The 25,388-nt window shown below is 47.6% G+C and overlaps 1 protein-coding gene across 1 annotated transcript in view; it reads left to right on the top strand.

Moving 5' to 3' along the window:
* Nucleotides 1-25,388, top strand: part of LOC146356453 (vomeronasal type-2 receptor 26-like) — a 47,820-nt gene that overhangs the window by 10,428 nt on the left and 12,004 nt on the right. The window contains exons 3-4 of the mRNA XM_084830121.1: nucleotides 12,820-12,939; nucleotides 13,704-13,875. Of these exons, the coding sequence (XP_084686247.1) occupies nucleotides 12,820-12,939; nucleotides 13,704-13,875 (292 nt within the window). The remainder of the gene's footprint in view (nucleotides 1-12,819; nucleotides 12,940-13,703; nucleotides 13,876-25,388) is intronic.

Genomic DNA, 25,388 nt, shown 5'->3' with positions numbered 1-25,388 from the left:
TCATTCCAGGTGTCGTTTGACTACGCACCACAGCATTCCAGTCTCCTGTAATGAAAATAACATCTTTGTTTGGTGCACTATCCAGTAGGTGCTGCAGATCGTCATAGAACTGATCTACTTCTGCTTCTTCAGCATCTGTGGTTGGGGCATATATTTGGATCACTGTGATGTTAAATGGCTTACCCTGAATTCGAACTGAGATCATTCTGTCATTTTTTGGATTGCATCCAAGCACTGCTTTAGCCACTTTATTATTCATTATGAAGGCTACTCCATTTCTTCTGTGGTCCTCTTGTCCACAGTAGTAGATCTGGTGGTCATTTGATGTGAAGTGGCCCATTCCAGTCCATTTCAGTTCACTGACACCCAAAATGTCTATCTTTAATCTTGACATCTCCCCAATAACCACATCCAATTTGCCCTGGCTCATAGATCTTACATTCCAGGTTCCTATGGTGTGTTGATCTTTAGAACATTGGATTCGTCGTTCACCACCAGCACCATCGGCTGCTCGCCGTCCTTTCGGCTTTGAGCTAGCTGCGTCATCACATCGGGGGCTAGTTGAACTTATCCTCTGTTCCTTCCCAGTAGCATTTTGACCATCTTCTGACCTGGGAGTCCCATCGTCCGATGGTATACTGACATATCTCTGGTGGTACTGATCTATTTAGTTTTCATGGCAAGAATACTGGGGTGGGTTGCTGTTTCCTTCCCCAGGGATCGTATTTAGTCTGACCTCTCTGCCATGACCTTCCCATCTTGGGTCTCCCTTCACGGTTTAGCTCATGACATCATAGAGGTGCTCAAGCTCCAGCACCACGACAAGGTAACAATCTCCTTTGCTGGAGATATGAATAAACTAACTTTCCTAGGTTTCAATTCCTTTCTCCTTCATTTTATTTCCTCTTTATTTTATTTCCTGTGAGGTAACGAGGTTCAGACCTCACAACTTTTTTTTTTTTTTAACATGTCCTTCATAAAATCTCTTTTCTATTTTACTGTCAAGGGCTCCTTGGAGGGCTCTCTCAGTCTAATCCAGTAGCCAAGTCCAAACACAGACAAAGGGATTCTTTTCAAAGCTTTATTCTTCTTTTACAACTTAACAACTCTACAGGTAGCAACTAGATCTGAGCAGCAGTATCCCTATGCCCTATGTTGGAACACTTGGTCCCCGTTTGAAAGGCAATTACTGGCAGACCCCTGAATTTAAGGACTAGGGAGAATCCCTCCCCTTTTTCCTTGGATCCTCTGGGCGCAGCCATTGTTTGAGCGCCAACCGGGCACTACGCCTCCTTTCCGCGCCCTCCATCTGGCGCCACTCTCTGCATATGTGCCACGCATCCACCAAGTCTGCTATCTGTGCTGGGTCACTCCCTGGACTGCTTTCTAATCTAGGAATGTTGGTGGGAGGAATCTCCGTCAGCCGCGGGCCCTGGGAAAGAAGGGTGCGCTCCTCTCCCAGGAGCGACTGCTCTTCCTCCGAATCAGAACTACTCTGGGATTCTATGGGCTCATTGTCCACCCTGACAATTTGTATGAGAAGGAATGCTGATGCTGACACTGCTCATCCCAAAATCCTGGAGCTGAAAGAAGGGACTCAAGAATGTATCTCAATTACAATGGTAATTGGCAAAAACCAACAACAGGCAACTGCTATGTGTCTAGGGGCATCTCTACACAAGCACTTTATTCACACGCTCGGGATTGTCCACTCCTGGAGGTTTACGGGTCCTTTACACTACTTTGTCAACCTCCGCAAAATGTCTCCCATGTTTCCCCCCATTTATCTGCTTTCAAAAAGATCAGAGATAAGCTGTAATTTAAAAAACAAACCAACAATAGGATATGGCCAGTCTGTCATGCTGGTGTAGTGCTATAATTTGGCCAGTAGATGGTGACGTTTCATTGAAAATATAGAAAGCCCCATATAGGGGTGCACAAAAGTCACTTACCTGGTCTTGCAGCTTTTCGCGGTGGGGGGGAGGCCCTTCGCTGCTCTCCCTGTGAAGTTCAGGCCGGGGGGGGGGAGGCTTCCCGCCTCGCCTGGCCGAAATTCAGGTCGGGGGGGAGGCTTCCCGCAAATAGTGTTGCCCTTATTTTCGCCGTAGTCTACGTAATCTTTACGTAGACTGCAGCGACCAAATAAGGAACGTGAATGGCGGCTTCCTATGGGGGCCGCCATTAGCCGTATGCACTTTTTTTTTTTTTTAAGTCACCCGTGATAGGCTACGTGACGATATAGTGAGCACAACCGATTTATCGGCAATGCAATTAGCTGTGCCGTCACCAAGTGAAAATGCCTGAAGGAGGGAGAGAAACAGAAGTCCAAGTGGATATATTTCCCTTGTTCCAGAGTAAGGGGGACGCAAAGGACCTCCCTTCCTGGATGGTACTGGATTCTTTGAAACTCACAGCAGGCACTGAATTTCCTCTGGGCTTCAAATTTCTCATGGTATATACTGATGTGGGAAGATTGCTAAGAGTTGTGGGGGTCAACCCTTAATCTATGTGGTTCAAAGGGAGTGAAAACAGAGCTAATCAGAAAGAAATTACATTCAGGACTTTAGTTTGGGGAAGAGGGTTAAGTTGCTCCAATCTTTTGGTCTCCCCCACCTCCCCACCTCCCCACGCCCCTTGCTGATACGGAAAATAATATCGACAGGAACTATGAAATCATGGACTTTATCTTAGAAATCCATTGTACACACAGGCAGAAAGATCATGGGGTGCTTAACTCTCTAAACAGCGATTTCCACACCGTCATCACAGCAGTCTGTCCCCCTGGTACGGATGTACGAAAGTCACTTACCTTTTAATGAAATCGATTCGCAGTGGGGGGGAGGCGCTCCGTTCGTCCCCCCAAAATTCTGGCTTGGGGGGGAGGCGTTCCATCCCTCTCCCCCCCCGAATCCTGGCCGGCCGGCTCCGCAAATGGTGGTGGCTGTAGCAGCCGCCGTTTACATCCCTGCAGTCAGCTGTGATAGGCTACGTAAATGTTTACGTAGCCTATCACTGCTGATTTAAAAGAAAAAAGAAAAACACGTGTATGCATTCCTTATTTTGATACGCCTTAGTCTACGTAAACATTTACATAGACTAAGACGGCAAAAATAAGGGGAATGCAAATAGCGTAGATGCAGTGCCATTTGCGTTTCCCTTATTTTCACCGTCTTAGTCTACGTAAATGTTTACTTAGACTAAGACGTGTCAAAATAAGGAATGCATACACGTGTTTTTCTTTTTTCTTTTAAATCAGCCGTGATAGGCTACGTAAACATTTACGTAGCCTGTCACGGTATTTTTTAAAAATCTAGCCGTGATAGGCTACGTAAATCTTTACGTAGCCTATCATTTTTTTTTTTTTTTACTGGAAATGGTGGTGGCGGCAGCCGGTCGGAAGACCGGCCGCCGCAGCCGCTGCCGCCGAACCGCTGCCGAACCGCCGCCGGAGCCGCCGCCACCACGAGGAAGATTCTCCAAATGTAAGTCCTGTCCTGGGGGGCGAGGCAGGGGGGCACACCATTTCGCCACCGATTTCGGGGGTCCGAATGCGCTGGCATTCGGCCTCCCCGAGATTCGTGGCGAAATTCTCTGACATCCCTAACCCCTGGTTCTGTGCTGCAGTACGCAGAGAGAGGCCTTGAGCTTGTGTCCCTCGAAAAGGTGGGGTCTTCTTTTCTCTGGCCATTCAGATGTAACTCAAAATGTCAGATGGAAAGAAGGGTCTGAAAAGAGGAAACTGGCATGTTTACTTGTGAGCAAGCCCCATTGAACCTGCTGGGATTTCCTTCTGAGTGAACAGGTTTTCTGTTGCGGATCAGGGCTCTAAGTGCCGTGTTCCTGGACAGGGATCACTTGGCTATGGTGGTGCAGGTGTTAGTAACCTCAAACCTGGAGTACTCCAATACGCACTCTCTGTGGGGCTGCCCTTAAGGCTGCTCCGGAAGCTGCAGCTATTGCAGAACGCAGCAGCTCGGCTGAGTCGGGAGCTGCCCCCTTTCAGTATGCAGCGCCTTTGCTGAGGGAGCTGCACTGACTGCCTGTTTGCTAGCAGGCCAGGTTTAAGGTCTTGGTACTAGTGTACAAAGCCCTAAGCAGCTTGGGAGCAGGATACTTGAGAGAGCTCCTTCTCCCTTACCAACCTGCCTGGTCACTGAGGTCATCAGAGAGCAAGCTCCTGGTGGTTCCACATGGACCTCTGGCCCAAGGGGAGTCCACCAGGAGAAGAGCCTTCAGTGTGGTGGCCCCCTTCCTGTGGCACTCCTCTGGAGGCCAGGCAGGCACCAACATTATGCTGTTTCCGACTCCTCATGAAAACGTCTTTATTTCAGGAAGCATTCCTTGACTGACCAGACACGGATTTACCAGAATTCTGTGTCATTTTAGAAATAATAATTATTTTAAGGTGATGTTTTATTCCTTTACCCTATTTGTCTTTGTATTCTTCACTGCTCCGGAATTGTCTGGATGTGGAGCATTATACACATGTTGCAAAGAAATAGATGAATAAACGTGTCCTTAGACACCTAGCAACACCCATGCAATGGACGCTCACCACCAGCAGCCATGCCACAGCTGCCAATTCTTCTCACAAGACCACATTTTGAAATCTGCTGCTCCATTTTCCCAGTCTGTTGTCGTTGCTGACGACAATATTGTCACAGGTTTTTTTCGACCCTTGACATTTGACCCTTGACAACTCCAGGCACTCTTGACTGAAACAGATTATCTAGATCCATTTCAGTTGGGCTTCCGGCCTGGTTTTGGAACAGAACTGCCTTGGTTGACCTGTGGGATGAGCTCAGCCGGGAGAGGGACAGGGTATGTGTGACCCCGTTGATTCTCCTGGACCTCTTGGTGGTTTTCAATACCATTCATCATGGTATCCTTCTGGATAGGTTGTCTGGGTTGGGAGTTGGAGGCACTGCACTGCAGTGGTTCTGCTCCTACTTGGATGGCCAATTCCAGAAGGTGGTGCTGGGGGAATATTGCTCTGTGCCTTAGCAATTGTGCCATGGGGTTCCATGGGGCTCTAATTTATCCCCCATGCTGTTCAATGTCTACATGAAAGCTCTGGGGGAGGCTATCCGGAGGTGTGGGTACAGCAATCTTGAAATCGGCACATGAAATGTGAAAAAGTGTATTTATTCCAGGAATATAGCCATATCTTCCAGGTGAAAAAGTATCTTTGATTTAAAAAAAAAAACTTTTAAAATTTGTTGATTTTTAATGTGTGTTTTTTTACTTTACTGGGAAAATGTTTGTTGATTTTTAATGTTTTTTTTTTTTTACTTTACTGGGAAATGGCCGCCGCGGCAGCCGGTCGGAAGACCGGCCGCCACAGCCGCCACCGCCGCAGCGCCGCCGGGACCCGCTGCCGAGAGGGACATTCACGCGAGGTAAGTACCATCCCGGGGGGGGTGTCGGAGAATTTCCCCACCAATTTCGGGGGGCTGAATGCGTTGGCATTCAGCCTCCTGGAGATTCGTAGAGAAATTATCCGACATCCCTAATTTGCTGGAGCCTTCAACAGCTGAACAGACAAATATGCCACCGAGCTCAGAACCCCATCACCAGACTCTGGCTCGATACCTCTCCCTGAACTTAGGACTACAGAAGGAGAATTGTTTTGAAAAATCTGACCCGGGCTCAGATCTGCCACAGGAGGAAGGGACTACTTTTGGTCCTGCTTACGAGGAATATTTAAGCCCTCAGGCACCTTTAAAACCTTCCCTGGACTCAGTTTGCCTTGATGTCATGGGTACACAAAATATGCTATTTGCAAATATGCTGCAGTTCCTCCTATGAGGTATTTCAGATATTATTTTAGATCCCCTAGAAGCTCCAACCGGGAGCCAAGTAAGGTCTGATATAACTAGGGAGCCCACGGTACCAGGAGCTAAAGAAACAATTCCTAGCCCTTCTAGCAATGCAAGAGAAAAATTGGGAGAAGACCCGAGAGAAGCCCTCACTCAGAAAAATCCCTGCAGGGGCAGTAAACCCAACAAGGGAAAAAAGAAGTTAACAGGGCCTGAAGGAGAAGCCACCACCAACACCAGGCCTTCCCTGCGGACTCCTGCCTGGCAGACCACCAGTCCCTGCAGGACCAGGCCCCCAGGTACCGAGCCAGCTGTGCTGCTTCCACCTGCCCCTTCCTGGAGGGGCTACATAAGCTGGCTGGCTGAGGTGGCCTGAGAGAGCCAGGGCCTGCAGTAGAAGCTGCCACTATTGGGAAGAGGCATGCCTGCTGCTGCTGGGCCTGCCACCAACACCAACACCAACACCAACACCAACACCAACACCAACACCAACACCAACACCAACACCAGGCCTTCCCTGTGGACTCCTGCCTGGCATTATTTTTAAGGGGATTTTTTAGTTGTTGTTGTTGTTTAATTTCTGGGTGATTCTGTTGTGTTTTTAGGGGTGGGTAGCCTGCCTGATAGGCGGGAGCGAGGGGGCATGTGTCCACCTGATGGAGGCAGTGGGGGGAGTGTTGGGGGCCAGAACATACTGAGGCTGGGTGGCAGGCACTGGTGGAGTGCTAGGGGTAGGCCATGCCAGGGAAGGGGAACAAGGGAGAAATGTGTAGTATTTGTCCCATGCTCTGGGCCTGTCCAGAGCCAAAGGATGGCTGGGGGAGGCGTGACCCCATCTTCTGCCCTTTGTTTGCTGCTCTGCAATACCAGGTCTGTTACCCAGAAAACCTCCCTCATCTATAACATGAACCTGGATGAGGGTGCAGACCTGGCATGTATTATGGAGACCTGGCTGGCCGAGGCTGCTGCTCCAACTCTTGCGGCCATGTGTCCAGCTGGATTTTCATATGCACAGCAGCCGGGGGCTGAAGATCGGGGAGGGGGAGTGGCTGTTATCTACTGAGAGTCCTTGGTCTTCACCAGAGTCCCTCTCCGGGAGACCAAGGTTGCTGAGTGCATGTACTGGAGGCTGGGCCCAAAGGGCAGTCTGGGGATTCTGCTCGTGTACTGTCCACGCCGCTGCACGACTGACTCCCTGGCCGAGGTGCTGGAGGTGGTCTCTGATGTGCGTGTACAGTCCCCTAACTTATTGGTGTTGGGGGACTTCAGTGTACATTCGGATGCCATCCTCATAGGAGCACGTCGGGACTTCATGGAGACCATGGCTCCTTGACCTCTCAGTGGCTTTTGATACTGTTGACCACGGTATCCTCATGGACCGCCTGGAGGGGTTGGGCATTGGAGACATTGTATTGCGGTGGTTCTGGTCCTTCCTCTCCAGCTGGTACCAGAGGGTAGCACTGGGAGAGGAGGTTTCGGCCCTATGGCCGCTCACTTGTGGGGTGCCACAGGGTTCCATCCTCTCTCCGATGCCATTTAACATCTATGTGAAGACCCTGGGGGCTATTATTAGGAGGTTTCGGGTGCGGTGTCATCAGTATGCGGTAGGGATGTCAGAGAATTTTGCCACGAATCTTGGGGAGGCCGAATGCCAGCGCATTCGGCCCCCCGAAATCGGTGGCGAAATGGTCTGCCCCCCCAGCCCCCCCCCGGACGGGACTTACCTTGTGCAAATGTCCCTGGCGGTGGCGGCTCCAGCGGCGGTTCGGCGGCGGTTCGGCGGCGGTTCGGCGGCGGCGGTGGCCAGTCTTCCGACCGGCTGCTGCCACCGCCATTTCCAAGTTTTGAAAAAAAAGTGATAGGCTACGTAAACCTTTATGTAGCCTATCAAGGCTAGATTTTAAAAAAATACCGTGATAGGCTACGTAAATGTTTATGTAGCCTATCACGGCTGAGTCAAAAAAAACACAAACAAACCGCGCGTACGCAAATGACGGCACCCATGGGCGCTGCCATTTGCGTACGTGCGGGTTTTGGGGTTTTTTTTTAACTCAGCTGTGATAGGCTACGTAAACATTTATGTAGCCTATCATGGCTGACTGCAGGGACGCAAATGGCGGCGGCTACGGCCACCGCCATTTGTAGTCCCGGCAGGACAAGATTCGTGGAGGGAGGGACGGGGCGCCTCCCCCCCCGGCCAGAATTTCGGGGGGAGGGACGGAGCACCTCCCCCCACCGCGAATCAACTTTCATCAAAGGTAAGGGACTTTCGTACATCCCTAGTATGCAGATGACATGCAGCTCTACCTGTCGTTCAAATCTTCACCAAGGTTGGCCGTAGAATCCCTATCCAAATGTCTGGAGACAGTGAGTGGCTGGATGGGGAGGAATAAGCTGAAGCTGAACCCTGACAAGATGGAGGTACTTTTGGTGGGAGACAAGAGGAGGCTGGGGGATGTTGACCTGGTGTTGAATGGGATACGGCTACCCTTGAAAGACTAGGTTGGCAGCCTGAGGGTCATTTTGGACTCCCAGGTGTCCATGGAGGCTCAAGTGTCTGCTGTGAGCTCGACAGCGCTGTATCAACTCCAACTGATAGACAGACAGGTTGCTTAACAAGATCAGCCTCGGATGGCCTTCTTTCTGTCCCATCAGCCAGGACAGCTAGACTGGTGGGGACGAGGGAGAGGGCCTTTTCTGTGGTGGCCCCCACTCTGTGGAACTCCCTCCCTAAGGAACTCCATCATGTCCCCCCTTTAATGAGCTTCCGCCCTGAATTAAAAATGTGGTTGTTCAGGCAGGCATTTGGGGTGGGTTAGGGTATTTTAGAAAATGTTTTTATTGTAGAATTTTATTGTTTTAAACTGTTTTATTATATGTTGTACATCGCCCAGAGTGGCTGGGTGACCAGCCAGATGGGCGATTAATAAATTTAATAAATAAATAATAATAAATATAAATAACATCCTGCTACAGTACTTCTAATAGTCTTTTTAATTTTAAGAGATTGTTTAGACTCATGGACAAAAAGTTCAGGGAAAAAATGATAGCCCTAACAAGGTAAAGATGGCTCAGAGCTCTTGGAGGAAGAAAAAATCTTTGTTGCATCTTCCTGCTCTACCTCCGGTAGTCGAGGACCCTGACCCACAGGCAGCAATTACCAACCTTTTGTCACTCAACCTAGCTGATGTAAAATTACTACCTAATGATTCTTCCCCGCCTGGAGGCCTAGGTATAGATGGAATTATCTGCATGACTAAATTGCCTTTGGCAGCAAACCCATCTATAATTCTTCTAAAATACCAGCTTGTCTTCTGTAATTTTCCAAGGCCAAGCAGCGGATTGTCTCAAAATGAAAAGTATTATTTTTTACAAATCCTGAGTGACATAGGGCTATATTTTCTGTCAATTTTTGACATAGAGGATGTTGAAGACCTGTCCTTTGACTACTCTAATTTTGGGATAAAAACAACTTTCACTAAAACCTGCACTGTGCACTCTATCCTCACATATAGGGGGGCTTTTGCCAATGTTGGGATACAGGTGAAAAGACATTTTTTAAACACCTGGACCCAAACTTTTATTGAAGGATTGTCTGTGAAATGTCGATACTGGAAACAAAGCCCTATGAAGAGAGACTGAAAGAACTGGGCATGTGTAGCCTTGAGAAGAGAAGAGTGAGGGGAGATATGATAGCACTCTTCAAGTACTTGAAAGGTTGTCACAGAGAGGAAGGCCAGGATCTCTTCTTGATCATCCCAGAGTGCAGGACACGGTATAATGGGCTCAAGTTACAGGAAGCCAGATTCCAGGTGAACATCAGGAAAAAACTTTCTGACTGTAAGAGCAATACGACAAAGGAAACAATTACCTGGGGAGGTGGTGGGCTCTCCCACACTGGAGGCCTTCAAGATGAGGCTGGACAGCCATTTGTCAGGGATGCTCTGACTTGGATTCCTGCATTGAGCAGGGGGTTGGACTCGCTGGCCTTGTAGGCCCCTTCCAACCCTTCTATTCTATGATTCTATGATTCCTTTAGGATTGACTGATTTGACCTCCTTGCAGTCCAGGGGACTCGTGAGAGTCTTCTCCAGCACCACAGTTTAAAAGCATCAATTCTTCGGCGCTCAGCCTTCCTAGGGGTGCACGAAATTCACTTACCTGGTCTCGCAGCTTGCTTCGCGGTGGGGGGGAGGCGCTTCGCTGCTCCCCCCAAAGTTCAGGCTGGGGGGGGAGGCTTCCCTCCTCGCCTGGCTGAAATTCAGGCCAGGGGGGAGGCTTCCCTCCTCGCCTGGCTGAAATTCAGGCCAGGGGGGAGGCTTCCCGCCTCACCCAGCCGAAATTCAGGCCGGGGAGGAGGCGCCTCGCCTTGCCTGGCCGCGAAATAAATAAATTGAAAAAAAAATGCCCCCGTGATAGGCTACGTGATGATTTATTTAGCCTATCACGGCTAGATCTGCAAAGTCAGCCATGATAGGCTACGTTAATCATCACGTAGCCTATCACGGGTGACTTAAAAAAAAAAAAGCGCGTACGCAAATGGCGGCCCCCATAGGGAGCCGCCATTCGCGTTCCTTACTTGGTCGCCGTAGTCTACATAAATCTTTATGTAGACTACGGCAAAAATAAGGGCAATGCAAATAGCGTTGCTCTTATTTTCGCCGTAGTCTACGTAATCTTTACGTAGACTACAGCGACCAAATAAGGAACATGAATGGCGGCTCCCTATGGGGGCCGCCATTAGCCATACGCGCTTTTTTTTTTTTAAGTCACCCGTGATAGGCTATGTGACGATTTACGTAGCCTATCACGGCTGACTTTGCAAATCTAGCCGTGATAGGCTATGTTAATGGTCACGTAGCCTATCACGGGGGCGTTTTTTTTTTTTTTACTTTTCTTGGAATGGCAGCGGCGGCAGCTGGTCGAAAGACCGGCTGCCGCCCCTGCCCCTGTCGAAACCGTGCCGAACCGCCGCTGCGACCCGCCACCGGGAGCGACATTCGGGAAAGGTAAGTCCCATCCCAGAGGGGGGGCGGGGGGCGGAGAATTTCTCCCCGAAACTACTTCGGGGGGCCGAATACGTTGGCACTCGGCTCCCCAAGGTTTCGGGGAGAAATTCTCCCCCATCCCTAAGCCTTCCTTATAGTCCAGCTCTCACAGCCATACATTACTACTGGGAAAACCATAGCTTTGATTATATGGAAATTTGTCGGCAAGGTGACAGGTAAGGTGGTCTGGTACTCCCATCTCTTTCAGAATTTGCCACAGTTTCTTGTGATCCACACAATCAAAGGCTTTAGTGTAGTCAATGAAGCAGAAATAGATGCTTTTCTGGAATTCTCTTGCTTTCTCCATGTCCAGCGAATGTTGGTGATTTGATCTCTAGCTCCTCTGCCTCTTCAGAACCCAGCTTGTACTTCCGGTAGTTCTCTTTTCACATACTGCTGAAGCCTAGCTTGTAGGATTTTGAGCATCACTTTGCTGGCATGTGAAATGAGCGCAATTGTGCAGTAGTTTGAACACTCTTTGGCGTTGCCCTTCTTTGGAATTGGAATGTAAACTGACCTTTTCCAGTCTTGTGGCCACTGTTGAGTGTTCCAAATTTGTTTGCATATTGAGAGCAACACTTCAACAGCATCATCTTTTAGGATTTTAAATAGCTCAGCTGGAATACTGTCATCTCCTCTAGCTTTGTTGTTACTAATGCTTCCGAAGGCTCACTTGACTTCACTCCCTAGGATGTCCGGCTCAGGTCCCTGCCTTCTTTGTCCTTTATCAAAAGTACTACCTAATTATTCTCTCCTTCCTGGAAGCCTAGGTACAAATGGAATTATCTGCATGACTAAATTGCCTTTGGCAGCAAACCCATCTATAATACTTCTAAAATACCAGCTTGTCTTTTGTAATTTTCCAAGGCCAAGCAGCAAATTGTCTGAAATTGAAAATAAGTATCCTTTTTTACAAGCCCTTAGTGATATAGGGGTAGGTTTTCTGTCAATTTTTGACATAGAGGATGTTGAAGTTCTGTACAGATGTACGAAAGTCACTTACCGTTTCGCGGATCTGCTTCACGTTGGGGGGGGCACTCTGTTCCTTCGCCCGGACATCTGGATGCTGGCTAGCAGGGATGCAAATGGCGGCGGCTGTAGCTGCCACCGTTTGCGTCCCTGCAGTCAGCTGTGATAGGCTACGTAAATCTTTACGTAGCCTATCACGGCTGATTAAAAACAACAACAACACGCGTATGCAATTTTTTTTTTTTTTAAACCTGGAAATGGCGGCGGCAGCCGGTCAGAAGACCAGCCGCCGCCGCCTAACCGCCGCTGCAGCCGCCAACTCTCCCATCTTGGATCAAAGGCTTGTCGCATTGGCATATGCAGTGAGCTGGTTAGTGAGCAGAAAACGTGGACTCCACAGAGTTCCCAACATGCCTAGAGTGACCTGTGTAGTGTAACGTAACCCGCACTTTATGGTTCAGAAAGCAGGCCTTGGACACAGGCGGGCAATTCACAGGCTGTCTTGCAGCTGGTTATGCCAGCTCAGTTATGTCAACCAGAACGAAGAGTCTTGCAGAAGAGTGGGGGGGCCCGCACCCCCCACCCCAAAGGCAAGCAGATTGCCGAGCTCAATGTTTCGAGCACCTTTCGGGAGAGGGAGAAGCCCCCCTTTGCTTGTGTGTGTGTTCAGCCTGTTGGAGGGGAGAGACGTTGCTCATGGGCTAGAGAAACGTGTGCTCCTGGCACTCAGAGAGACGTTCAGGGTGTGGCAACTGCTTTTTCACCTGAAGGGAGGTGTGCATCTTTTTTGTACATATTTATTCTGCATCCACTGTTTATCCGGAAACGGTCATATTTTGCACAAGTGGCTTGTTTCAGCTTGATAAGCAAAAGACTCTAATGACTGGAACCGACAGGATCAGGACCCCAGACCAATACAGCATACCAACACCCATCCATGGTATCCCCCTCCAGAAGTGTCTTGTGTGTGCATTTTACCCTAGAGCCCTTTGGCCTTCTGTCTGGCCGACAGATTTTACAGTCTGCTCATGCCCTGGAACTGCTAGGGCGCTACCGGTGGGCAGAGGTCTGGCTCTCCACAGCCCTCTGGGCCCCCCAGTGCAGTATCCCCCTCCCCCAGTAGAAGGAAACATTTCATGTGCTCATAATGTTCACCAGTAACAATGGTTCTGTGTGTCCTCATTCGTAGACAATGCATCCAAAAGTGTGGTCTTGACCCTGGTTCCTATGGCAGCGTTCTTATGACAAGGTCAGTGTTGGCCCAACTTTGTCCAGCTGAAGTCTGGCCATGCTCACTTTCCCCCCTGCTTGACCTGTGTCAGATGCTGGAGCTGCCAGTCAGATCTCACAAACATGTTTTTCTGCTGCTCTCTACCTGCACGAAAAGCACTACAAAGAGAGTGGCACGGGCAATACTCCTCCCCTGAGAATTCTCAAAATCATAGTGATTTATTCGTATTCTTGCCAAAGCTCAAGAGGTTTTTCCGGAGACTGCATTTCAGACCATTAAGATAAGAATCAGAATCAAAGAAAATATGGGGTAACTTCTTGAATGCAACATTTGGTGCCACAAACATCTCAGTACCACTGAGAGCTTGGGCTTTAGGGCAGGCTGCTAAGGTGACTGTCTGCATGAGGTTCAGTCAAATTCCCCGTAGGGTCTGAGGCCAGAGCTGGACACCATCGGTGTTTGTAAAGATCCTGCAGCACCAGCCTTGGGGGGAATGGGTGGGTGGTAATTTTTTTTTTTTTGCCTTCTTCTGGTTACCTGGCTCTCGGTTCAGAGGAGCAGTCAGAAGGGAGGTAGAGCAAGCCAGCCGAACTGCAATGATATCACTGCTCCTGCTGCTGTTTCTGCCCCGTGCAGCCTGTGAGATGCAGAAGGCAACGTGCCCCTTGAACATGATCAGAGATCAAAACGAGTCAATCCATTATTACCGGCCAGGAGATCAGCTTGTCAGCGGAGTCGTATCTGTACGATATATACGGAAACAAGAACCATATGTCTTCTGCAAGCCACCATTCACCAGATTTCATAGGTAAGTACAGATGTGTTAATATGATGCAATGTTTGCTAATCTGCATTCCAATTGGTCCCATTTCCTGGAGACCACCCATAAAGTCAAACCAGCCCCCACAGGATCTCTATAGCATTTTAGGTGTTCCTGTGTTTTTGAGGGGATGTGGTTTTTAACTTCACCAGTCCAGATCAGTAATGATCTCCTAGAATTGATCAGAATTAGGAGAATGTTGCTGCCTGAGGCAAAGGACAAAATGGAGCCCCTTCACATCTGAACATCAGAAGAGCCATGCTGTAATAGACCAAGGGTCCATCCAGTCCACTATTCTGTTCACACAGGGGCGACCAACTGTCGACCAAAAACCCACAAGCAGGACAGAGCACAACAGCACTCTCCTATCAGGGTGGATCTGATTTCGGTGGGGTGGAGATTCCATTCTGGGTTTGAGTTGCAACAACAAGACGGATGTCTCAAGGATTTACATCAGCACATTGTTTTTATAGACATTGTGACACATATGAAATGGCTCCTCCTCTCCCTCCCGTGTGGGGTTGCAGTCCTCAACATTTCTTCTCCTAGCACTATTGTTTATAATACAAGAACTGGGTTATAGGGTAGCCATGATAAGGAGAGAACAGAAGAGAACAGCAGAGAACAAGATATACAATTCTATGACCTTAGCCTTTGTTGACAAGATAAGGAATTCCTGTGTCTTGTCAGCTTACAACAATATATTCAAGGGAGAAAGAGCTCAGCAAGAACATGAAGCATGAGACTGCATGAGGCTACTTAGTCTGACCCCGATATGGCTGCTACATTCCCCCCTTAAATGCATAATTTCATTACAATTATAGCATTTCTGATAAGCGAATGCTCATAATAGTCTGCAAAGTACAATACCAAACTTTTTATGACATACATATCACTTAACCTCCTGTTGGGCTATTAGAGCTTAGAGGGTGGCAGTTTTACTAGCCGAGACATAAAACAGATTGGTTAAACAGCGCATAAGACAAGGAATGCAAAGGAATAACAGTATCTCTATGAACAACACTGGTAGAATTAGGATGAACAATGCCTTAAGCCAGCTAAGATCTGGAAGCCAAGGGGTTAACCAATTTAGCTAATTGTTTTGTCTCATTGTTATGTTAGCTACTATATTATGCTATGCATGCAGATTATTGATTTGAACATTTACAGCATTACTATTATCAGTTACATTAAAACAACAAAGCGTCTGGTGTACTTCACAGCCTAAATGATGGAGGAGAAAAAGATTAAAAAACCTGTTTGCAGGCATATCTCTTGGCAAACAAAAATATTTTACTTTCGTGATGTTAGCCAGGTGAAGCCAGTAATTATCAGCGAATCGCTGGGACAGATTTCCCTCTCTAGGGGCAGACCCCCCTTTTCCGCACCTTATTAAGGAAACACAATGCAACGCTACTAACACTACAACACGCATGTTTGATCTTCTTTGGGATCTGACCGTATGCCGGGCAGCTATTCACCTGGCAAGCTGCAGCAGGGTCTAGTCCCCTTCTTCAATTCTCCAGTTGCAGGTCTGACCGTACGCAGGGGGACAGTCTCCCGGTGTGCCCACAGTAAGGTCTAGCCTGAGTCTTCTTCCTGCCTTTTCAGAATGATTTTTAAAGGATTTTCAGGATTTTTGCTCACAGTCCACTCTTCCCCTCTCGCTCTCTTGACTCGTGTCCAATGCATCCAGGGTTTAACTCCAGCTGCTTTTACAGCTGCGGAGGTGGAAAGTATGACAGTTTTCGGTCCTCTCCATCTGGGGGTCAAAGGGTCATTTTTCCACTCTTTAACTCTTACTTCAACTCTTGGTTGGAAAGGATGAGCTTCTGTGATGGGAATTGGGGGCTTATTTTCTAAGACAAAGCGACGCTGGGCTTGAAGAACTTTGCCCAGTGTTTGGACTTCTTGTTTAAGGCTAACGTTTGCTTGCTCTTGATGCCGCTCCAGTGTCAATCATGAAGTCAATGTCACGGCCCCTCACAGTCAATGTCACGGCCCCTCTCAAGCTGTCTTCTCTCTTGCCCATTCTGGCTCCTTTGGTTTTCTCCTTTGTGTATTTGATTTATTTCATTTGGGCATTCACGCCACCAATGTCCATCTTGTCTACACTGGGCACACTGTGCCTCTGCCTCTGCTGGGTCTTCTTCTATTTTCTTGTCCATGTCTTCTTGGGCCTCTGGGTTGAGGGGGGTATACTGGCGATAGGCATCTAAAAGACACTCCAAGTACGCTCTGGGGCCTCGGTGGCACCTTGCAGCACTTTAGACACTTTGGTTATATTAACTGACTTCTTCATACCTGCCTTCATGGCTTTTAACAGCAGGGTTTGATACTGGGTGAGGCGCTCTAGCCCCGCTTGTGTTTTGGGATTCCAGCGGGGGGGGGAGGATACTTACAAGGAGACTTTATTGGGTAACTTACAGCACACAGGCGTACCTAATGGTTGGATCAGACAGCTTCTCTGAACCATGAGCTATTGGGATAAATGGGTTTTATACCATTCATGTTACCCATGAGGCAGCACAACACTAGCAAGCATTTTCAGCATAGGCTAGAAGTGTTTGGTTCTCAGGCACAGCTTTCTGTAAGCAAACTTCGCTTCTCAGGCAAAGTGCTTGATAACACTTTCACTCATTAGTATGGGAAGAGAAATCTCTCTCTCTTTCTTTTGCTTTCTTTTTCTTGCTGATCTGCCTGTATTGCAGATCATGTTTCAAACTTTTTACATAAAACTTTCCGCTCTATGCACCAGCCTTGCCCCTTCATTTATCTTTTTTTAAGTTAAACTCACTTACTTAAACCTTTCTGCCTTACGCTAGTCCCAATGACGCACATTTGGGATAGGCTCTTCTTCTCCTTCTAGTTACATGTTTTTCATCTTAAAGAACTATTACATTATTGTGGCTACTTTACCCCAGGTAATAAGCTCCAGGCATAATCAGCTGCTTCTAATTCATCCTGGGGGCAACTATGGCCACGCTTCTTCTCTATCTGCCTGCCACTTTCTCTATTTCTCTGTCTTTTCTACTTGTCTCTGTCTTTCTCTACTTGTCTTTGTCTTTTCTCTTGTCATCCATTGGGAACCACACTCAGTATCATTTGGAGTTGCAACTAACACTAATCTGCAAATATCACATATATTTTATGATATCTAAGAAATCATAAAATATACACAACAAACTTTTTTCAATTTAACACAATGAATGGAAAACACTTTTTCCATGGTAAGGCATGATGGAGCAGATCCAGCAATTACACTGCTCCTCTGGATGCATGCTCATTAAAATCAAGGGATGGGCATACTCACACACGCAACGAGTTCTAGGTTACCATTTTGCATCGGCAACTCTATGCTGCATGAGTTCTAACAGAAGGAAAGCTAAAAGTCATAGATCAACTCAGCCTGTTGTACACTGAGCTGACTACAAACACAGACACACGATCTACAGCAATGAGAGTTCAAGTTTTTGAAAAGCCTCACAGCACTGTGAAAAGGGGGGGACCTCTCAGGGCTATCTGTCACTAGACAAGCTAGCCAGGGATTTATAATATCACACACACACACACACACACCCCTCTTTTCTTCTCTTCCCCTTCAACTTGGTACACGAAAGCAAAGTGCCGAAACTCAGGACGATGGGGGGTGATGGGCATCGCCTTATACTTGCATTTTTCAGGCAGCCATTAATCTTCTTCGGGGAGGCGGTGGCGTGATTGGCAGGACTTCAAAGGCAAGCTTCCCAGTTTGTTTGTATTTGTAAATCCCAAGCTCAAAACAGGACATGATGAGGTACAGGGCAGCCAAATCTTTGCTTTGGCACGGACAACAAATAACTCGGGTCAGCTTTTTTCGCTGGGGTCTCAAACGGGAAAACAGTCTTAATTTAAAGTTGTTACATCAGTGACAGCGTCAGCTAGCCAGCTACAGAGATCTCACTGTTTTTTAAGACAGTTACTTTAATATCTTCTTTTTTTTCCAATCAGGTTGGGTCTTCCAGCTTACACAGTTTATTGCAGCTCCCAGGAGCATGGTAGTAGCATGATTTTGGCTTGGCCAGGAACATGCTGTCTGGTTTCTCGGTCTCTTCAGCACACACACTCAGGCAGTCTAACACTGGACAATTAAATTAGTGAGATTTCTTCATTGCAGGGAATCCCACAGCAAAAGCTTAACGGTTACGCTCTTCAGAAATCATATAGCTGATGGTCTACAGGCTCTATGCAATTCTAGGACAGTTCAAAGCTAAACACAGCTACCTTGACAGAGATCTTTAATATGGTCTCTCCGCTTCATTCTGCCTTGAGACAGTCTTATGGCACACTTTCCACTCGAAGAGGGGTCTAGCCTGTGCCCTGGGGGCTGATTCTTCACTTTTATTCTCCATTTTGCGCCTTTATCTTCTGGGTCTTCATTTTCAGTTTCTATTTATTAGGGATTTTATTTCAATTAGGCGAGGTGATGATGTTGCACAACTCAGAACGCTGTGGGCAATTCTCCTGCTCCCCCCCCCCCCGGCGCGCTAGGCTAACAGCTACTTCTTCGGCCTCACACTCCCGCGCTTCGTCAAAAGCCAGGCTGTCCTGCAACATTTCTCTGATTAACAGCCTCAGATCCTTTTTTTTCTCAGCTCGACCGTGAGGTTTTTTTTGCTGTTTCCTCTCTCTATTCTGAATTCTTTTTTAAAAAAACCTTTTTCCTTTTTTTTTTTAAACATACATCTCAAGGGGGTGCAATTCTTGCTTCCCCCACCTCCCATAGCCTCCCTCCTAAGATGAAGATGGACACAAAGAGGGAAGGGGATTGGTCAGCGAGTAAGGGGTCTCACTGGCCGACATGAGAGGAATTTCACACCACGCACTTTGCTAATGGCCTGGGCACCCGGAAGGTCGACGGTATGCAGCGGAAACCGCAGTAGCCACTCACACAATCATCAATTTCACCACTTCATTCATATGTCCCTGCCACCCACTTTTCCCACTTTTCCACTACAGCGAAGCAGTTTCCTCAGCGCCTTGCTGAGTATTAGTGCCTGCTCGGGGGAGTGATCAAGTCCCCCCTTCCACCCCCAATCGGGTGGGTCACCTTTCGTATACGTATACTAACACTGACCTTCTTCATAAGGCGGGGCCCTCTTTTTTTCTGCCCAGTAGCCTTTCTCCTAAAGGCAGGGCCCTCTTTTTACTCCATATGCTTGCCTTTCTCCTGAAGGCTTCCAATGTGGGTTTCAACTCAATTGCAGCTGCGATACAGGCAGGGCTCAAGTTCCTTCCTCCGCTTCCCAAGGTTCTCTTGCTGCTCGCTGCTGTTTGGGCGATCCCGGTGCAGGCTTTCTCCCGTTCACCTGACAAAAAGGTCGGTGGCGCCCAGAAAGGGAGGCATGCGCCGAGCTCTCCCTCCAGGTGTGGCAATTAAGAGCAGGCAACTGCCACCTCTCTGTCTCAGAGCCTGCCACATCCGAGTCATGGCACCATTTATGTTGCAGAACTCAGAGAGACCACGGAGTGAAGGAAAAAGAGTTTTTCTTTATTTAACGCGCGGGCTTAAGGCTGGAATCACTTCCAAAGAGCCAAAAGCCCCGATTTACATCAGCACATTGTTTTTATAGATATTGTGACACATAGGAAATGGCTCCTCCTCTCCCTCCCGTGTGGGGTTGCAGTCCTTAACATTTCTTCTCCTAGCACCATTGTTTATAATACAAGAAATGGGTTATAGGGGAGCCATGATAAGCAGAGAACAGAAGAGAACAGCAGAGAACAAGATATACAATTCTATGACCTTAGCCTTTGTTGACAAGATAAGAAATTCCTGTGTCTCGTCAGCTTACAAACATATATTTCAGAGAGCAAGAGCTCAGCAAGAACATGAAGCATGAGGCTACTTAGTCTGACCCCCGATATGGCTGCTACAATTTATCTCAATTCTATACCACCAAATAGCCGAAGCTCTCTGGGTGGTTCACAAAAAAAGGTAGTTTTATTCCCCATTCCTTTTCTAATTACGCCTAACATGGAGTTTGCCTTTTTTACAGTGGCTGCACACTGGGATGACATTTTCATCAAGTTCTCCACCAAAACCCCCAAATCTCTTTCTTGATCAGTCTCCACAAGCTCAGACCCATCAGCTTATACTTGACGTTGGATTTTTGTTTTCCCCAGCATGCATCACGTTTGCTTACATTGAACAGCATTTGCCATTTTGATCGCCATTGGCCCACTTTGGAGAGATCCTTTTGGAGCTCCTCACAATCCCTTTTTCTTTTCACCAAACCAAATAACTGGGGGTCATTGGCAAACTTGGCCACTTCACTGCTCACTCCTACTTCCAGATCAGGTATTAACAGGTTGAAAAGCATTGGTCCTAATACAGATCCCTTTGGGGTGTGTAAAAACACCCCACTGTTTTTATCCCTCTATTGGGAGAATTTTGCTATTTATTTCTAATCTCTGCTTTCTGTTCTTTCAGCTGCTACGGATCCATGAGAGGACCTCTCCTCTTATTCCATGACTTCCATGACTCTTATTCCATTTGCTTAGGAGTCTTTGGTGAGGAACTTTGTCAAAAGACTTTTGGAAGTCCAAGTAAACCACGTCTACCACATCCCCCAATCCCTTGTTTACTGACTCTTTCAAAGAACTCTAAAAGGATAGTGAGACAGGACTTACCTTTGTGGAAGTCTTGTTAATTCTTTTTCAGCAGGGCTTCTCCTTCTACATGTTGTTGTTGTTCAGTTGTTAAGTTGTGTCCGACTCTTGGTGACCCCATGGACCATAGCACACCAGGCCTTCCTGTCCTCCACTCTCTCCCGGAGCGTGCTCAAGTTCATATTCATTGCATCGGTGATGCTATCTAGCCATCTCATCCTCTGCCGTCCCCTTCTCCTTTGGCCTTCAGTCTTTCCCAGCATCAGGGTCTTTTCCAGGGAGTTTTCTCTTCGCATTAGGTGGCCACAATATTTGAGCTTCAGCTTCAGTATCTGTCCTTCCAATGAGCACTCAGGGTTGATTTCCTTTAGGATGGACTGATGTGACCTCCTTGCAGTCCAGGGGACTCATAAGAGTCTTCTCCAGCACCATAGTTGGAAAGCATCAATGCTTCGGCACTCAGCCTTCCTTATAGTCCAGCTCTCACAGCCATACATTACTACTGGGAAAACCATAGCTTTGATTAGACGAACCTTTGTTGGCAAGGTGATGTCTCTGCTTCTTCCTATGCTGTCTAGGTTTGCCATAGCTTTCCTCCCAAGGAGCAAGTGTCTTGTAATTTCATGGCTACAGTCACCGTCTGTGGTGATCTTGGAGCCCAAGAAAATAAAGTCTGTCACTGCTTCCATTTCTTCCCCTTCTATATGCCAGATGCCATGATCTTAGTTTTTTTAATGTTGAGTTTCAAACCAGCTTTTGCATGCTCCATTTTCACCCTCAACAAGGGGCTCTTGAGATCCTCTTCACTTTCTGCCATTAGGGTGGTATCGTCTGCGTATCTGAGGTTGTTGATAATTCTCCCAGCAATCTTAATTCCGACCTGTGATTCATCCACATCCTGGCCTTCCTCTCTGTGACAACCTTTCAAGTAATTGAAAAGCACTATCCTATCTCCCCTCAGTCTTCTCTTCTCAAGGCTAAACATGCCCAGTTCTTTCAGTGTCTCCTCACAGGGCTTTGTTTCCAGTCCCCTGATCATTTTTGTGGACTTCTTGGACTTCCTACTACCTTTCCTCACATGTGGTAGACATTCTAACTGAGCTTCTGTTATTGTAGTTTTGAGTAACTTCCAACCATTTTGAAAAGATTTAATCCTCTTGTCTTCCCATTTCAACTTCCTTTTAACAGTTCTGTCATTTTAGAGAAGTCTAATGATGTGGCCGTGTTGGACTTCCTTGGCAAGTTCCCACTTAAATATATATTAAACCTGATTGGTCACTGTTGCCGATTAATTCAACAACATTTATATCTTGTACAAGGTCCTGGGTGACACCACTTAGGATTTAATCTAGGGTCACCTCACTTCTGGTGAGTTCCATTACCCAGTTTTCTAGGATGCAGTCATTTAGAGCATCAATAAGTTTAATCCCTTTGTCATGGAACATGCTTTATTTATTTATTTACTTATTTATTTATTATTACATTTCTATACCACCCCATAGCCGAGCTCCTTGGGAAGTTTACAAAAGTTAAAACATTAAAATACAATAGGGGTGTACGGATTCCCCACCATCTGTTCTGGTGGGGAATCCATGGAGGGGGGGAGGCGATCCATTCCTCCCCCCTGGAATCCTCCAGAGTGGTTCCATTCTGCTCAGAATTTGGGGGGTGGGAAACAGGCTTGGGGTCACTTACCTTCCCTCCTGCCAGCCAGAGCCATTTACGTCTTCCTGTCCCTGCCCATTGCCTTTTTAAAAAAAAGTCTTAAAAAAAATGGTGAACGGGAGGATGTGCCCATAGACTTATACGCAAATAGAGTCATGAATCTTGCATATAAGTCTATGGACACATACACTTCCATGTAAGATTCATGACCCATAAGTCTATGGGCACATCCTCCTGATGGCCTTCTTCTTTTTTAAGACATTTTTTTTAAGGCAATTGGAGGGACAGGGAGGAAGCGAATGGCTCTGGCTGGAAGAAGCAGCCGAGTGCCATTCTGCCTCCAGTCCTCCTGGAGCAGAGGTAAGTGGTCCCGATCCGCTGTGGATTCCTGAGGCCGGATTCTTTGGGATCCGGCCTCATTTGAATCCGCAGCAGATTTCTCTGACACCCCTAAAATACAATATACAACGTTTAAAAACCATTTACATAAAATCATACAGATGATATATACAAACAACAGAAAATTAAAAAGAACTTTGAACTAAAAACAATTTTTAAAAACCCAACAATAAAACAGCTTAAAACAACACCGCTCAAAAACAGGATACAAAAGTCAGCGAAAGGAACAAGAGTCCTGAAAAGGGAAGGCCTGCTGGAATAATAGCATCCTAATGCCGGCTTCAGAACCTTCAATGAGGTCAGCGGGCGCATGACCTTGATTTATCCCATCAACCTGAGTGTTAATTGCAGTCACCCATAATTACAACACTTCCTTGTTTGATTTCACTCTGACTTCATTTCCCATTCCAAGATCACTCTGAGCATTCTGGGTAGGGGATGATACATACCATGTTCCTCTTACTAAATTAATTTTGGAGGCCAGGGTTTTCATCCACAGCACTTCTGTGGAAGAGAATGCTGTGCACCAAAGCCCAGCTGGACTGGAAGTTGAATTTTCCTTTTACATTGGCAATGGGAGAGAGCATCCCCCACCACAACTGAAGGCAAAAGGAGAGCTTAGGGAGCGAAAGCTGGGTCACGTGGGCAACAGGTCTCTTCTCTAACAGCTTGCAGCCACCTCCCAGCATCAGCCCTTGTGGTAGGTTCCCAACATTTCATGAACAGTATCTAGGAGGATCCAACTGTTTACATCACTCCAATGCCATTTATTCCTGGGGTTTCCACCAGCGATTTACTCCAACCTGCCTGCGTGGTGAGTTTTCTTTGTTCCCATGATGTCGTGGCCATTCAGCACCAGCCCTGCATTTTATCGTGAAAAACCCACTTCTTCTGAGACTAGTTATAGTCTGACTTTTCCTGCTTACTTTGGCTCCATTACTGAGCTGTTTCCACAACTGCACTGGGTTCAGTATCACAGCCCTGCCCCTGGGGCGTGTAGCCCGGCCCTTCTGGGTTTGTTGCTCAGCTGCCCATGACCTCACCAGAAGCAGCGTGTGACGGAGAGGGGGAGATGATACTGGAAGGAACAGTCAGGTGGAGATGAAGAGATGCACACAGAAGCACCCCTGGCATCCCAGTGCAGTGTCTGCCCACCCTGGGCATCCCCATGAAGTTCCCAGTCAAAGTGGTGGCAGGGAAATTAGGAGAGCTGCAAAGACAGCTTCTCAGAGAGCTGTTAAGTATTAAATCCATTAAGGCGCATCCCCAGTTTAGGGGAAGAAAAGGTTTAAAAAGGGAGGGGGATGCTGTACACACAACTTTGCTTTTATGCTCCTCTTTGTTAAAGTGAACATGTGCTTTAAAACTCACTTTAAAGGAAAAACAAAAGTGCTGGAGTGGAGCAGAAAGGGGCGAAGGGTGCAGAGATGAAGAGATGCCCAACAAGCATATCACCCACTGGCTCTCTTCGCCATTTCCGCCCTGTGTATTTCCCCTTCAGTGCTTTGTCCCGCTTTGTGGGGGGGTGCGCTGGGGGGTGTTACTTCTGCGTAAACTCATTGGCTGTAAGGCTTTCCTTCTCTGGGAGTAAGTGCCATTGCAATCTGTGTGGCTTGCTTCTGAGTAGGCATGCATAGGAGTGCATCCGCTTCAATGCATTTCCTTGGAACATGCCACTCCCATTGACTTCACTGACTGCTTCTTCTCCCTTTTGCTCACCAGTGTGATGGGCTTTTTTCCTCCCAGCTGAGGGGGAAGTCTCCTTTCTCAGCCACACAGGAGAAAGTCTTGACAGTTAGGACTTCAATGGGCATTAAAAGTGTCTTTGATTGGGAAGCCAGCCAGCCACTTCTTCTTCTTCTAGCCCAACTTGCAGGGTCGTTGGGAATCCAGGATAAGGGGAAAGAGCAACAACAGTGCCGGGAGGGGGTGGGGTGGAGCAAGCAGGGCCTAATGAAGAAAGTGTCTCCATGAAGTGTCACTAGGGACTGGGGGAGGGGCACTAGGGATGGGGATGCGGCACACAAAATTTTGCTTTATCGCTCCTTCATTGAAGTGATATTGTGCTTTAAGTCCCCATTTTTAGGGGGGTTAAAAGGGGGAATGCTGCACACATGACTTTCCTTGGAGGAAAAGAAACAAAGGGCTTGGAAGGCATGGAGGAGACTGGCCAGATTGGGATCCTGGAGCGGGGCAGAAGGGGGCGAGGGGTGGCAGAAGTGGCAAGAGGAGGAGGAAGGAAAAGGGATGAGGTAATCAGGCCCAACCCAGACTCCACTCAGACTCCACCCAGCCATCAAGAAAATAATTTGATTAGAGCTCAGTGGAAACAGCACAGAGCCCCAGGCTACAGCAATGATAAGCTGGGTCCTTAAGGGCTGTGGAAACTGGAAAAGGAGCAGATGCGATTGGGGAAACATCGCAACAAAGTTGCAAACAAAGTGAAGCTGATAGCACGGAAACACACCCCTGCTCTTCACTTCCTGTTATGGCACGTAATGGGGCACAGCTCTTCTGAGACACACATGGCCTGAGTGCCCAGTACCCTCCCACTGATGTTCCCCAGCAGCTGGCTTTCAGAGGCACCCTGCCTCTGGTACGGAGGGAAGTTATGGCCACCGTCCGTAGCCATGGACAGCCTTGTCCTCCATGGGTTTCCCTAATCCCCCATTAAAGTGAAGTGGACAGCTGTCACTACAGATTGTTCTAGCAAATGCCATAATTCTACTATGTCCTGCATGAAGAGCAACTTCCTTTTCCCTGCCCAGAGTCTCCCACCAATCCGC

The sequence above is a fragment of the Heloderma suspectum genome, chromosome 2 (genome assembly GCF_057233095.1).
Source record: "Heloderma suspectum isolate Gila_16-S chromosome 2, 16-S_ref, whole genome shotgun sequence".
NCBI classification, from domain to species: Eukaryota; Metazoa; Chordata; class Lepidosauria; order Squamata; family Helodermatidae; genus Heloderma; species Heloderma suspectum.
This window is presented reverse-complemented; position numbering and strand designations above follow the sequence as displayed.